General features: G+C 37.6%; 1 protein-coding gene across 1 annotated transcript in view; it reads right to left on the bottom strand.

Annotated features, from left to right (window-relative positions):
- The window catches only part of CECR2 (CECR2 histone acetyl-lysine reader), a 180,054-nt gene that overhangs the window by 47,219 nt on the left and 116,173 nt on the right, over nt 1-16,662 (bottom strand). Inside the window, exons 3-5 of the mRNA XM_077759258.1 lie at nt 2,444-2,627; nt 1,107-1,246; nt 24-128 (exon numbers count right to left, since the gene is read on the bottom strand). Of these exons, the coding sequence (XP_077615384.1) occupies nt 24-128; nt 1,107-1,162 (161 nt within the window). The 5' untranslated portion in view covers nt 1,163-1,246; nt 2,444-2,627. The remainder of the gene's footprint in view (nt 1-23; nt 129-1,106; nt 1,247-2,443; nt 2,628-16,662) is intronic.

Raw genomic sequence — 16,662 nt, 5'->3', positions numbered from 1 at the left:
ACATACTAACACAAATGTCTTACCTCACTACAATCTCCTCCTGTACTTTCTTCCGTTTTGGGGGTCTTCCTCTTCTTTTTCCTGTTTTCCCAGGAACAGCTAAGACATTTTTTTGTCCTTCACTTTCCCTAAGAAATAGCACATTAAATCAAAATATTCTGTAACAGAATTGATACTTTTTAAGTAATTACAGATTTTCTGGCCATGAAAAATGGTGAGTTTACTAAATAGGATTAAACGCAGCAGTCAGACGGAAAGAGGAGGATGACCTCCTGTCTTCCCTTATTAGAACGTGGAACCAAGGACAACTGACACGTTACAAATATAAAAATCTGAGTATGAACTAACACTTATTAAATACAGTTAATACTGCTGCCAGCAATAAGGATGCCTAAATAAAGTAAGATGGTAGTGGAGCGCCTGGGTGGCTCAGTCGGTTAAGCATCTGACTTCAGCTCAGTCATGACCTGGTGGTTCATGAGTTCAAGCCCCGCGTTGGGCTCTGTGCTGACAGCTTAGAGCCTGGAACCTGCTTCAGATTCTGTGTCTCCCTCTCTCTCTCTCTGCCCTTCCTCGCCTCTTGCTCTCTTTCAAAAATAAATAAACATTTAAAAAATATTTTAAAAAGTAAGATGATAGCATTATTCTGGGATGGAGAAGGTCCCTTCCTCATTTAGGAAGCATTTAGTATGGCTTACATTTCAGGCATTCTTTAAGGTCCTTTTGGCCCTATACTGATGAAGCAGATCGATAAGTCCAGTAGAAAAAAGGAGCTATCAAGAATTGATTTGACAGGAACCACTGCAGTGAAGTGATGGTACTATGGGCAACCTGCTGTATACAGCAGTCTATAAGGGCAGTGGGACTCCTTGGGAACCTCAAGTTGAAACAACAATATATTTCACCATTCTGATAGCAGAGGCTACATTATGAATTCATTTTTATTTCTGCATAAAATAACTCCTTGCCAACTCTTTACTACACACATGCTGTTATATCTGATTCCTTCAGAAGAAAAACCATTGTGTGGCAGAATTCTGATGTACTTAATTTTAATGACATTTCTGTATAGTAAGCTATCCCAGCCTTGACCTCACATATTATACCTGTTCAAAGAGAGTTCTCCATTGGATTTTCCTTGTACTGGGTCCTCCTTATACATTCTTGTTCCATAGAAATACCAATAGAGTGCCCCGGAATTGTCTTCACCCAATGGTTCCACACGGAGACTATCTGCATCCAGGCCCTTGTTTGAAGAACAGGGAAAAGAGGTTTGGGGAAGTAGGAAACAAAACAAAATAGAGGAAAACTAAAATGAAGATTCAAATTTATAGCAGAGAGACCTGGTATTTTAAAATGCCTAAGCATCTTATGTAATGTTCAATCATGACATATGAAACACAGATAGAATGGCAAGATGGTACCTTCTTTGAAGAGCAGGATATGGAAATAATTCAAATGCTTCCTATCCCCATCACTGCCCTCATTTTACCAACAAAACAATAAAAAAGAAATTCTGATGAACATATATTTGGTTGGACTTACTGTTATTTATGTGTGTTTCCATAAAAGGAAAGACAATTATAACAGAGTAGAATCCAACGTTGTGAAAGCTTTGTCCCATGTGAGCTCTACTGCAGCTCCACCGTAACCTACGGTAACCTCTTATTCTAGCTAAGATCCAGCAATATAGCTCCCAATTTACCCCAGGCTCTGACCTATTTTGGCCTCCCCACTGCTATTGAAGAACCTGAGTCCTCAGCAAAGACTGTGCTTAAATTGCACAATGATTTTATACCGAGTTCACGAGCAGGGCTGAACTGAGAAGTCATCAACACATTTAATCATTTCTGACTGAACAGGATTAGAAACTGACCTCTGATGAGTGAAAAGCAATAGCCCATACTCTCCCTGAGATAGACTTCCAAAACAGATAACAGAAGAATAAGGGAAAGGAAAAAGATATTACATTTTCCTTCTCCAATGTATTTTTTATAATATATATGTATGTATGTATCTATATAGTAGGGATGAACCTCACTTGCATGTGTGGGTTACAGTCCTTACAGTTTTCAATAAATATTTCAATTAAATACAATCAAATTTTAGAACTTGGGAAATAAAATTCAGTGGCTAACTCAGCTGCAATTTTGGCTGATGATGGGGAGAATAAATAGGTGCCTGACTGTTACTTTGTCAGCTGGAACTCAGCCACATAAAGACAAAAACAAACTAGAAATTAAACCAAAGTAACACACAGTCATCTAAATGTATGGCTTGGATTGCCTTGGCTACAGTGGTCTTCGCATAGTTGCTGTTATTAATTAAAGAGTCTCAAGACTAGGAACACAAGCCAAACTTTAGCTTTTCTTAACATCTTCAGATTTTATATCCTGATTGCTGGCTTTTTTTTGCTCTAGGAAAAGGTTTGCCACTTAAGCACCTTGAGAAGATCAAAGACATCATCTGCATCTAGCCGATAATCACAGAGGCGGTGTAGGATTTCCACACGAGTACGAAGGGGTAGGTCTTGGAAACTGGCTTCTCTCAGAGGGTTGGGCTTCCCTTCTTCAAGCTCCCAGCGGTAGTTGATGATGTCTTCTAGGTAGCTGTGGAATGTCTGAGGCCTAACCAAAGGCCCCAAACACAAAAATACATTAATATAAAATATAGAGGATGGGTGGGAAAAGGGGAGAGAACTGATGGTTGGACAGTTGACAAATCTTAAACAGAAAACAGTAGAAATAAAAAAGCAACAGTAAAAAGGGTCACAAAGCCCCTTATTGAAGCTTCATATTATTATAACATCTACTTGGACCGTATACTCAAATTCCAAAGAAGATAAATATGGTAAGAGGGTTTCTCACAGAATAGGTTGTTGTACTTCAAACCACAAACAGCATGTTCTGGTGAACAGATAAAAGTTCTAATAATCAATGGTATAGACTATGAAACTGAGGCAAGTCTTACCTTCGTTCATGCAATTAAAAAGAGACTACACAGCTTGAATGGATCGCAGTTCAAAATTAGATCCATAACTGAGATGGCAAACAAAAAAAGAAATTCAGTGTTTGCCTAGCCTAATTAATTTATATTTCAGGCTAAGAAACAAAGATGGAAAAAACTTCTCTAGAATACAAGTAGCTACTCCAATATGCAACTACAATTTTATATTCTATTACATAAACTTTAAAGCTTATCAGAAAATACTATAGTCTAAATTTGAAGATTAATTTTTCTATTATTTAAGACAGTTTGATGGCAACTTAAAATTTTCTTGATTAGAGTCTGACTGGCAATTCTATAACTGCATTTTTATTAGTACCTAAATGTGCCTTGTATATAATATAAAGAGCTGTTTAGTTATTGGATGGTTATTCTATCTTTCAACTATTAACAAATCTGGGCACAATTTCACCTAATGCTTGTTTAAATTTTTTTCTCACTGAGCAAGGAGCTCTAAAGAAGTTATATGTCAGTGTAATTTTACGAAGAGGCATGTACCATGTTGATTTACAATCTGTGGTAGTTATATTGTAAAAAAAGTCAGAAGAAATATTCATGGGGAAAAAAACCAAAGGGCCTAAAGCAAATAAGAAATTAAACAATTTACTTTTTCAGGGGCGCCTGGGTGGCTTAGTCGGTTAAGCATCTGACTTTCGCTTAGGTCATGATCTCGCGGTTTGTGGTTGAGCCCCGCGTCGGGCTCTGTGCTGACTGCCAGCTCAGAGCCTGGATCCTGTTTCAGTCTGTGACTCCCTCTCTCTCTGACCCTCCCCTGCTCATGCTGTCTCTCTCTCTCTCTCCTAGAAATAAATAAAACATTAAAAAAAACTTTTTTTTAAAAAGCATTTTACTTTTTCAAAGAGAGAAGACACTACTTCCTTACTATTGATACATCAACTGGGGAAAATGTGAACAGTTATTAGCTTAACAAAATGCAGCATAATATCTCTGCATATCAAGGCTCTCACAAATTTGATTTGATTGCAAGATTCACATTCAAAGCATTAAGCACTGGCATATGAAACCTGGGCTTGAACCTTAGTGGGTATGGACTGCTTCCTCTCTCCACTGCCTGTGAAGCTGGTTCTATCCCTTTAGGAGGGAGAAGCTGGGCAAAGAGTAGCTCTAACTGGTAGTAAAAAACAGAAACTGGGGTGTATTTTGAAAATTTTTTTTTAAGTAGCAAAGTATATGAAGACAATCTCTCCTTGGTAATAATATCCCTTTACTACATGCTTTCTAGAAATTATTTTTAAAAAATTTTTAAATTTTTATTTCGTTTTGAGAGACAGGAGCACCTGGGTGGCTCAGGTGGTTAAGAGGCCGACTTCAGCTCAGGTCATGATCTCACAGTTCATGGGTTCGAGCCCCACGTCGGGCTCTGTGCTGACAGTTCAGAGCCTGGAGCCTGCTTCAGATTCTGTGTATCCCTCTCTCTCTGACCCTTCCCAGCTCACACTCTGTGTCTCTCTCTCTCAAAACTAAATAAACATTTAAAAGAGAGAGACAGAGACAGAGACAGAGACAGAGAGACAGAGTGCAAGCAAGGGAGGGGCAGAGAGAGAGGGAGGAGGAGACACAGAATCCGAAGCTGGCTCCAGACTCTGCACTGTCAGTACAGAGCCTGATGTGGGACTTGAACTCAGAAGCCATGAGAAAATGACCTAGCCAAAGTTGGATGCTTAACCAACTGAGCCATCCAGGCGCCCCTCTAGAATTTCTAATGTACACATAGTACCCCAAACAACAAGGCATGGTTTTCCTACAGTAAATTAAAATGTGGAATCTAGAATGCTGAGATTATTTCACCAGAATGGCAGATTAGCTGGAGGATGTGGCAGGAGGCAGGCTGGACCAGGCTAGGGAAACTTCTAATTCCAATGTAGGCAAAGGAAGCACCACATACCAGTCCTGCAAACACTGAATGTGTATAAACAGTGTTGTTCTTTGTGCCTACAATCTGTCTGAAAGCCTCTACTTGTCTCAAAGAAGTGCATGTTTGAGATTCCTTTCCAATAGCCCTATTATCCTACTCAGTTTCAATTACATTGCTTTTGCTAAAAGTTTTCTTAAGACATCTCCATACCTTACCAAGAGATACTTGAGGGCTTAGAATTCAAGCTAGATAAACCTCCTCATATAAATCTATATCCCTTTCTTAAAACATCAGAAATTCAAAAGGGAAAAAAGCTTCCAAGGTCATTTGAAACAAAAAGCCTTCAGGAAGCCAAAAATCAGGCTAATACTTTCTACTTAGTGGTTCTTAATCTATAGGACATAAAGCTCTTTAAGAATCTGATTAAGAACATATACTCTCTCTTCCTGAAAAAGAGCACATCTACAATTTTGTGTGGATGTTCAGATGTTGGTTCTTAAAAGAGAAGAATGTATGGGCGGTGTGCTGCTGAAAACTGCTGGAACATTCCTGACTTATTCATCTATGCAGCTCAATGAAATTCTCTCTTAGTTACTTAAATACCTCTCATTTTTCTGAAATATAATGAATTATAATGGAAACGTCTCAAAAGAATATGGTTAACAGAAGATCAAACTAACCAAAGGTTTTGAACACAACCAGTTTCACTTTGTTTCTTGTCTGAAAAGGTTCCAAATGCTCTTAAACACTGCTCTTTTCCTTATTCCAAACTCGCAAAGCTAGCCATGTCTTAGAACCCGACCAATTAGTTTCAGAGAGTACATGCTTCTGCTGGTGAGACCGATGTTGACAAGGAGGGCACGGCCTGAGTAAAGTGTGTGAACACAAGTCTCGGCTGCTTGGAGCTGGCCTCTTGATGATGCATGGCAACAAATTTTAGTATCTGCAGTCTATATTAAATGATCACAGATAAAAAGAAGACCCTTGAGTTTTCTGAGGCATGTGTTAGTTCTCTGAGACACGAAAGGGTATTTCAGTCTACTTGTAGGGGAACAATTAAGACTTGTCATCAGGGGCAGCATAATAGAGACCTAAGTAAAAAAAAATTACATTCCTTTCATTGACTACGAGTATTTCTCAAGCAAATGAAATCCATCTGTGAATAGTTAAGCCGCATTTAACACGGAGCACTGGATTGGGAGAAAGATTTTGGTTCCAAGTGAAGCAACCTCTCCTAAGAACATCTGATAAACTGTTTATTCCTAAAGATCATACAAAGACACAGGACAAAATTTTTTAAGTAACATCTCTTTTCTAGGGTCATACAGTGGCTGCTGTACCTAACACATCCTCAAATCAACATGACAGCCAGGACAAGTTAAAAATCATGGTAATTTTAAATTAAAGAAAATAGGACTGAAACAAAATAGATCTTTTCGCTGAGAAGCATATATATAATATAGATTTTACATGCCTTTATGATTATGTTGGGTCACAGAAAACTACTAAAAGTCAACTGGAAATCAATATGTAATAATCTTTAAAAAAATAAAATACCTGTTTTGAATGGAAGCCAGATGGGACCTTCAATATTACTGGCATTAATTGAGAAAAGTGAAGTGTCAGGTGTAAGAGGTGAAAAAGTACAATAAGAATTCTGAATAGCTTCTTTTTTTTCTTAAGTTTATTTTATTTATTTATTTTGAGGGAGAGAAAGGAAGGGTCAGAGAGAAAGAATCCTAACTATCAAGCTCCATACTAACAGCAAGGAGCTCCATATGGGGTATGAACCCACTCAACTGACTAAGCCACCCAGGCATCCCTGAATATCTTCTTATAATTTAAGGATACATACTGCTAGCTCTAGAATCACTAAAACACAAAGACAGGGACACAGACACACAGGCGCACACATACCCAACAGGAAATAAAGTAAAATACTAACAAAAATAACCCAAAAAGAAAGCACTGAAGGGCCAAAAGAGGGGCAAAACATCAGAAAGAACAAGAAAAAATGCTCAACATAATCAGTCATTTAAAAACGCAAATCAAACCCACAATGAGATACCACTTCACATCCACTAATAGAGTGAAAACTGAAAAGACTGATAAGTACAAGTACTGACCAGGATGTGGAGAAACTGGAACCGTCACATACTGTTGGTGGAATTGTAAAATGGTGCAGCCACTTTGGAAAAGTTTGGTAAGGTGCTCTAAAAGTTAAACACAGGGGACCTGGGTGGCTCAGCTGGTTGAGTGAGCAACCAACTTCAACTCAGGTCATGATCTCACAGTTCTTGACTTTGAGCCCCATTCTGTGCTGACAGCTCAGAGCCTGGAGCCTGCTTTGAGTTCTGTGTTGCTCGCTTTCTCTCTGCCCCTCCCCCACTCATGCTCTGTCTCTCACAAAAATGAATACACATTTAAAAAAATTTTTTTAAGTTAAACACAGAACTGCCATATGACTCAGATCATCCCACTCTTAGGTATACACACTCAAGAGAAATGAAAACATACATCCATACAAAAACACATCCACAAATGTGCATACAGAGCAGCATGATTTACAATAGCCAAAAAGCTGAAGCAGTGCAAATGTCCATGAACTGATGGGTAAATAAAATGTTTCTCAATACAACAGAATATTTTTCAGCCATAAAAAGGAATGAAGTACTTGATTCATGCAACACAGAGGAAACTTCGAAAACATTGTACTAAGTGAAAGAAGCCAGACCCAAAAAGCCAAATATTGTATGATAACCCTTGTAACAGACACCTAAAACAGGAAAAAATACAGAGATAAGAAGCAGTGTAGTGGTTGCCTGGGATTAGAGATTGGAGGAAAAGGGGAGTGGCTGCCAACAGGTATGAAATGTCATTTGGGAATGACATTACACAATTCTGTGAACTGTACACAGAACTGTACACCAAAAAAAAAAACCAAAGGAATAAGTGGAAAACTAACCTTATTAACAATTGCATTAAATGTAAATGGAGTAAACATCCCAACTAAAAGGCAGAAAATTGTCAGACTGAGTGCAAAAAACAAGACCAACTGTAGGATATCATCTATAAGACACAATTTAAGTACAAAAATATGAACAGCAGGATAGTAAATCATGTACCAGGCACAATAGTTTGGAGAAGACAAATGGCTAATTCCCACATAACAAAGCATTAGGTATGTATCTAACAACAGAAATGTCAAAATTCATGAAACAAAAACTGACAGAACTAAAGGGAGAAATAAACATCCACACGTATAGCCAGATATTTATAACATTTTCCTCATTAATATGCTAAGACAAAAAAAAAAATCACTGAGGACAAAGATCTCAAAAACACGATCTGACATTTACAGAGCACTGTACAAAAAAACCACAGTATATTTTTCTCAAGTGCATATGAAATGTTCACTATGATATATGTGGGGACATGAAAGAAGCCTCAAAAATCTTAAAAGATTGAAATCGCATAGAGTATATTATCTGAACACATGGAAATTAGAAACCATTAAACTAAGGTATCCAGAAATTAAATAACACACTTTTAATAACTCAAGGATCATAGAAGAAATAACAAAATGTGATAGGACACATTTTGAATGATAATGACTACAGTACATCAAAATTTGTGGAATGCAGCCAACCACTGCTTAGAAGGAAATTTATAGCGTTATTAAAAAAATTTTTTTAATGTTTTATTTTTCTGAGAGAGAGAAAAAGAGAGAGAGAGAGAGAGAGAGAGAGAGAGAGAGAGAGAGCATTAACTGGGGAGGGTGAGGAGAGAGGGAGACACAGAATCTGAAACAGGCTTCAGGCTCTGAGCTAGCTGTCAGCACAGAGCCTGACGTGGGGCTCAGACGCTTAACCGACTGAGCCACCCAGGCACCCCAGAAATTTATAACTTTAAAAACCTGTAATGAAAGGGCAAAAATTTTAAAAACAGTACTGTGACTGAAGAAGAAAAAGAGCAAATTAAAGTCAAACAAGAAAATAATAAAAAATAAGAAATCAATAATAAAAACAGACAAAATCATTAAAATAGAAAACAAGCAAAAAGGGGCGCCTGTGTGGCTCAGTCAGTTAAGCGTCCGACTATGGCTCAGGTCATGATCTCATAGTTTGTGGGTTCAAGTCCCGCTTCGGGTTTTATATTGACAGCCAGCTCAGAGCCTGGAGCCTGCTTCGGATTCTGTGTCTCCCACTGGCCCCCCACCGCCCGACCCTCTGCTGCTCATGCTGTCTCTCTCTCTCTCTCTCTCAAAAATAAGTAAAACATTAAAAAGAAAAAAAGAAAACAAGCAAACAGTAGGTAAAGTAAAAAGTTGATTCCTTAATAAATTTTTGACAAGTTGATAAACCAGCAGAAAGACTAAAGAGAGAGAGAGGAACAACAAATTATAATATCAGGAACAAAAAGTGAAGCTATCACTGTAATCACGCAGACATTAGAAGAAGAAATGAATATTATGAATAGTATTATGGAAATAATTTTTCAAATTTAGAGGGGTGCTTGGGTCACTCAGTTGGTTGAGTGACTTCAGCTCAGGTCATGATCTCATGTTTTGCGAGTTCATGCCCCACTGCTCACTGCTGTCAGAGCAGAGCCCACTTTGGATCCTCTGCCTCCGCATCTCTCTACCCCTCCCCTGCTCACACTGCCTCTTTCAAAAATAAATAAACGTTTAAAAAAATAATAAAACTTAGATAAAATAGACAAATTCCCTGAAAAATGTCAAAATGACCTACCAAAAATGACTTAAGAAATAGAACATCTTGGGGTGCCTGGGTGGCTCAGTCGGTTAAGTGTCGAATTCAATTTAGTTCATGATCTCACAGTTTGTGGGTTCGGGTCCCAACGTCAGGCTCTGTGCTGACAGCTACCTCAGAGCCTGGAGCCTGCTTCGGATTCTCTATCTCCCTCTCTCTCTCTCTCTGATCCCTGCTCACGCTCTCTCTCTCTCTCTCAGAAATTGATAATCAAAAGCTTGCACAAAGAAAACTACACACCCAAAGGTGTTAAATTCTTCCAAATATTCAAGGAAATGTTTGAAAGAAATTATTCCAACTCTTTCAGAAAACAGGAGAGAATACTTTTCAATTCTTGTAGCAAAATCTAACAAAGATAGAAAATAAAATTAGAACAATATTCCCCATGAATATACATGTAAAAATCCTCAACAAATCAAATTCAGCAATATACAAAGGGGACAACACTTTATACTTAATGGTGAAAGACAGAATACTTTCCCCCTAGGATTAAAAGAACATATATTGATTCCTCTTAGCCAGTAGAATAAGACAAGAGAGGAAGTACAAGGAACAAAGGATGGCATGGAGGAAGCAAAACTGTTTTTAATTGCAGACTGCATAAAAGTCATCAGGAATCTACAACAAAACCAGTCAAACTAAAAAGTCAATTCAAGAAGACTATAAATATGGTTAATATATAGAAATCTATTATATTTTGTATATACTAGAAATAAGTAAAAAATAAAAATTTAAGTAATTCAATTTACAGCATCATCAAAATATGTAAAATACTTAAAAGCAAACAAAAAGATGTCCAATATTTTCACACTGAACACTACAAAATACTTCTGAAATTAAAGAAGATAAACAAATGAAAAACATGTATAACATCCAAGGATAGGGAAATTCAATGCTGTTCAAAATATCTATTGTCCCTAATAGATTGCTGCCCCTCCCCCCAATTTTTTTTTTAGAAATTAACAAGCTATTTAAAAATTTACATGGGAATGCAACAAACTTGGAACAGTCAAAACAGTGAAAAAAAATCCCCTCCCAACAAAACTGGAGAACTTACTCTCTCGGTATTCAAGACAATCTGGTATATGTGCAACTGTAAGACATATTGATTTGATGGAATGAGGCAAAGTCCAGAAATGGGCTGACTATATATGATATTCATAAGCGGGAAAAAAATAAAAGGGCGTCTAGGTGGCTCAGTCAATTAAGCATCTGACTTTGGACCAAGTCACAATCTCAGAGATCTCACGGTTTGTCAATTTGAGCCTGGCATCAGGGTCTGCATGGACAGCATAGAACCTGCTTCAGATCCTTGTCTCCCTCTCTCTCTGCCTTTCCCTGGATCGTTCTCTCCTTCTCTCTCTCTCTCTCTCTCTCTCAAAAATAAACATTAAAAGGGTACCTGGGTGGCTCAGTTGGTTAAGCATCTGACGACTCTTGGTTTTTGGCTCAGGTCATCATCTCATGGTTTGTGAGCTCAAGCCCTGTCAGGTACCATGCTCTCAGGGCGGAACCTGCTTGGGATTCTCTCTCTCCCTCTCTCTTCCCCTCCCCTGTTCATTCTCTCCCACTCTCAAAATAAATAGAACTTAAAAACAAAACATATCAACCTTTGACTTCATATCCAATACAAAATACTAACTCAAAATGCATCATAACACCAACAGCAAAAAGCTAAAACTAGAGGGGCGCCTGGGTGGCTCAGTCGGTTAAGCGTCCGACTTCGGCTCAGGTCATGATCTCATGGTTCGTGGTTTCGAGCCCCGCATCGGGATCTGTGCTGACAGCTCAGAGCCTGGAGCCTGCTTCGGATTCTGTGTCTCCCTCTCTCTCTGACCCTCCCCTGCTCATGATGTCTCTCTCTTTCTCTCCCAGAAATAAAAACATTTTTAAAAAGGCTAAAACTAGAACTAGAAGAAAATCTTGATGTTAAGATAGGTCCTGGTTTCTTTGATAGGAAACAAAAAGTATGAAACATACTTAGAGAAAACTGATGAACTGGACTTCAACAAAGTACACTGCAAAACAAATGGAAAGGCAAGCTAGACACCAGGAGAAAATATTCATAACCCATTATATATCTAGTCATCAGGGAAATGCAAATTAAAACCACAATGAGTTATCATGTTATATATACCCCCTAGAATCAGTAAACTTAAATTAAAACTGGGTAAATTTAAAAATGACAAATGTTGATAAAGATATAGAGCAACTGGACCGTTGGCATGCTGTTAATAGGAGTATTAATGTTTCAACTACTTAGAAAATTGTCAGGCAGTTTCTCAACCATACTCTTATAATGACTCAGCAATTCCCAAGAAAGATGAAAACATATGACCATAAAAACATATAACCTTAAAACATTTGTATGTAAATGTTCATAGCTGCTTTACTCATCATAGACCAGAAGGAATATACAAGTCCATCAGCCAGTGAACAGATAAACAAATTGTGGTATTTCCTTTCACAATGGAATATAATTTAGACTCCCTCTCTTTAAAAAGGAGCAAATTAGTGGCGCCTGGGTGGCTCAGTCAGTTAAGCGTCCGACTTCACCTCAGGTCATGATCTTGTGGTTTGTGGGTTCGAGTCCCGCTTCGGGCTCAGGCTGACAGCTAAAACATTAAAAAAAATTTTTTTTTAAGGAGCAAATTACTGACAGAAACAGCAGTGTCAATGACTATCACATAGACATTATGATGACTGAGAAACTGGACACGAGTATATACTGTGCAGCCCCACTCATATAAAATTCTAGAAGGTAAAACTTAATTTATAGTGATTAAAAAAATCAGATCAGTGGTTGCCTGGAGTGCAATGTGGGGGAGGGGGATGGCACAGATTTAGTGGCAAAGGGAACCTTCTGCAGAGATGGAGATGTCCTATTATCTTGAGTAAGATGGTGAAAACATAGTGTATTCATTTGTCCACAAAAAACCTGTACACTTAAACTGAATTTTACTGTATCTAAATTTTATCTTAATGAAGATGAGATTAAATTGACTCACGGAAGTATTGTAATTTCCAAAAAGATAAATAATATTTCTATACAGGGCAGATGAAACCTTCAAATATCAAATATTTAAGAGTCTGTAGAGAATCTATTACAGAATTAACCCCGGAGAAGTAAAATGTATAATCGTTAGGTGTTTCAACTTTGAGTGGAAACCACAAGAAAGCGAAACAAAGACCACATTGAAGCACAAATTAGTCTAGATTATCTAAAAAGCACTTACTAAAGACGATAAAAGGAAAAAATCTTTTGGTGTCAAATATCATCACAATGAGCATTTAATGGGGGATATTTTTATAAGGCTTAAACCATTGCTCAAGACACTGAAGCAATCCTATCTTCACTTTGACGGCTAGGAGCAAACCAGAAGTTCCTGATTTCAAATCCCTTGCTCAATTAGGGTAGGATACTTCCCAATAAAGAAGTGCTGCTTGGAGCAAGTAAATTGATGAATCGCTTTAAACGCCTACAGTTTTTATTGATACAGGCTCATAAAACCAACTGGCTAGAATTGCAATTCCAAGGAGACTAACAGGAGGAAAAGCACAGTGTCTCAAAAGCCGTAACAAATATGTTACCAACTCAAAGTATGTTACTCTGCTTTTGAGTTTATATACTAAGGGGGATAAACTGGTAAAGAAAGTGCATAAACAAAACAAAATAAACAAGAACCCATGTGTCTACCATCAAGCTTGGGAAATAAAATTAGTAGTTCCTTAGATCTGTGGCACTGTGAGGATGGTCTTGGACAAGCACATCAGCATCATCTGGAAATTGTGAAGAATGCAAATTCTCAGCCCAATTCCAACCGACTGAATTAGATAGTGGTGGGGCCAGCAATCTGTCTTAACAAGCCCTCTAATTGATTCTGATGTTCTGTAAGGTTTAAAAATCACTACCTTAGACGTTATTACGATCTTTTATGCTTATCCCTAGCTACAGTATTCTCCCTTCCTACCAGGTACAATCACTTGCCTGAATTGTGTTAATCATTCCCTTGATTTTCTTTATAAGTTTCCCATATATATTTATCCTCATTTAGTTTTCCTTGTTTTACATTTATAAAAATGTAATCACTGGTACATATGCTTCTATGATTTATTTGCTCAACATTATTTTTCTGGCCTGATTTATTGATGGTTATGTACAGAGCTGTACTTTAGCTGCCCTTGGCTCCTAGGGGCCATTGCAATTCCTAGCCATCTGAGCTTTCCCAACACAGTTGCTTACTTCATCAAAGCAATAGAGTCTCTAGAACACACTTGATAGCAAGATGGAGTCATATACGGTAGGACATAATCAGGAAAGTGACATCCCATCAGTGTTGCCACATTCTATGGCTTAGGAGCAGATGCTACCCACACTCAAAGGGAAGGGATCACACAAAGACAGAAGTTCTGAGGACTTAGAGTCCGATTGCCACAAGGACTGACTACCCATTCAGATGCAACAGTCTTGTCTTTATTTGTGGTTTCACATTCCAGTTTCAGGTATCTGAGGTCCAGGCTGATGATCCTCCTTCTGAGTTATCAAATAACTACATCCTGGGGCGCCTGGGTGGCTCAATCAGTTAGGCGTCCGACTTCGGCTCAGGTCATGATCTCACGGTTAGTGGATTCGAGCCCTGCGTCGGGCTCTGTGCTGACAGCTAGCTCAGAGCCTGGAGCCTGATTCGGATTCTGTGTCTCCCTTTCTCTCTGACCCTCCCCTGTTCACGCTGTGTGTCTCTCTCTCAGAAATAAATAAAACATTAAAAAAAAAAACAACTACATCCTTCACCTGATTTCATCTCATAATTTAGGCATTTTATCATCTCGCATCATCATGGTAAGTACAGTAAGTACGTAAGTATAACACACTGTTTAGTACAGTAAGACATTTTGAGAGTGTACGTGTACATATTTGTAAAACTTTTATCACAGTAAATTGTTGGAACTGTTCTATTTTGTTATGGTTGTCAATCTCTTACTGTGCCTAATTTTTAACTTTTAAGTATTTATCTAAATTTCAATTTTTACTGTGCCTAAATTATAAATTAAAGTTTATCATAAGTATGTATAGGGAAAAATACAGTATATATAGGATTCAATACAAACCACAGTTTCAGGCATCCACTGGGGGTCCTGGGATGCACACCTTGCAGATGAGGGACTATTTATTGTACTACTCTTCTTTGGCAACAAAGTGAACAAATTCCTGAAAACTTTTGAACTGAGACTTTATTCTAAATATCTCTCAGATACAACAAATTCCTAAACACAACTATAACTAACACAAACCAAACCAAAGGTTTGCAAATGAATCCTGCTGTGTGATGCAGAGAATATTTAGACATATGTGAGAGCAAATATTACAATAGTGTACAATGGAACACGTGTGGAAGTGACAGTCATGACTTGGGTAGTTTTGCTGCTTACTTTAGTTTCCTATTAACAAATGAGGTTAAAAAAACAAATTATACTAGATGATATCTAAAGTTCCTTTTACTTCTAACACACGGATTCTGAACTGCAAATTAGTTTGAGGTTGAAAAACCTCCTAAAGCAAAGGTCCACAGAGATAATTCATATGGTCCATGAACCTAAGAAAATACTAATTTTTATTTTACTAGCCTATTACAGAAATTTGATGTTCTGCTCAATTATAAATTCAGGCAACAAAATAGTAGCATAAATATTTTCTGTCAAAAGAAATCATATATTTTCATATCATATTACAGATACTATAAATATCTCAAAATAAACATTTATAATCATGAATACTTGGAAAATAGTAATCTTAAGAAATAAAGCCTGCTGTTAGAACACATTGAGTTAACAAAAAAACCACATTACTGTATCAAAAATTTGTTCCATTAAATTTTACTAAACACATTTCAGTATAGTTGGATTCTATTGTAATCCTGTTTAAAAATTTTTTAATGTTTATTTTTGAGAGACAGAGACAGAGACCAAGGGGGAGGAACAGAGAGGGAGATTATTACAGAATCCAAAGCAGGCTCCAAGCTCAGAGCTGTCAGCACAGAGCCCAACGTGGGGCTCGAACTCACAAACCACAAGATCATGACCTGAACCGAAGTTGGAGGCTTAACTCATTGAGCCAATCAGGCACCCCAATCCTATATATTTTATTTTGTGATTTCAAATCATATTCTTAGATGAGGTCCATACACTTTATTAGAATGCCAAAGAAGTACACCGTTCAAAATAGTTAAAAATTCTTGTTTTAGACAAAAACCTCTAACGTTTTTCTTTTAATTTCTTTATAGTATGGGGCTGTGGGTTAGAGCTGGAAGTCTAGGATTACACTGCTGAGGGCCAAATCTACCTTATATCAATTACTAGCTGTGTAACCTTGGACAAGTTATTTAACTTCTCTGTGCCTTAAACTCATCATCCTTAATAGATGAGAAAGAAATTTATAGCAGGCATTGTTAAGGATTAAATAAAAGCTCCTGAAAAGCATTTACAGCAGTGGCTAGGACAGTAAGGATAAACAAGCAAGCACTATTCTATAAGGGCACAAATCTCAGTTTGGAGAACACAAAAACATGTAGGTTCCATATGCTACCTTAAAGGTTAGAAAGAGTTAGTGGAAACTAGAATAGTAATCATTTTTAGTTTTCTAAAAACAGGAGCTGGCAAACTATGGATTGTGGGCCCAATCTGGCCTGCCTGTCTTTTTGGCTGTTATTTTTTTAACAACCTGTAAGCTAAGAATGTAAAAACCATCCTGTTGTAAATAGTTTGGAGGGGGGAATCAAAACAATACTATTTCATGGCATGTGAACATGTTATTAAATTCAAATTCCAATGAACATAAAGCTCTAAAAATGCCACAGCCCTAGTCAGTCATTTAGGCACGGCTTCTGCACTACCATGACAGGGTGGAGTAGTTTCAACAGATCATGTGTTGTACACAAAGCCCAAAATATCTATTCTCTGAGCCTTTACAGAAAAAGCCTGCTGACCCCAGTTTCAAAACATACAAACCAT

This window comes from Crocuta crocuta, unplaced genomic scaffold (genome assembly GCF_008692635.1).
Source record: "Crocuta crocuta isolate KB4526 unplaced genomic scaffold, BGI_CrCroc_1.0 scaffold72, whole genome shotgun sequence".
Taxonomy (NCBI): Eukaryota; Metazoa; Chordata; class Mammalia; order Carnivora; family Hyaenidae; genus Crocuta; species Crocuta crocuta.
This window is presented reverse-complemented; position numbering and strand designations above follow the sequence as displayed.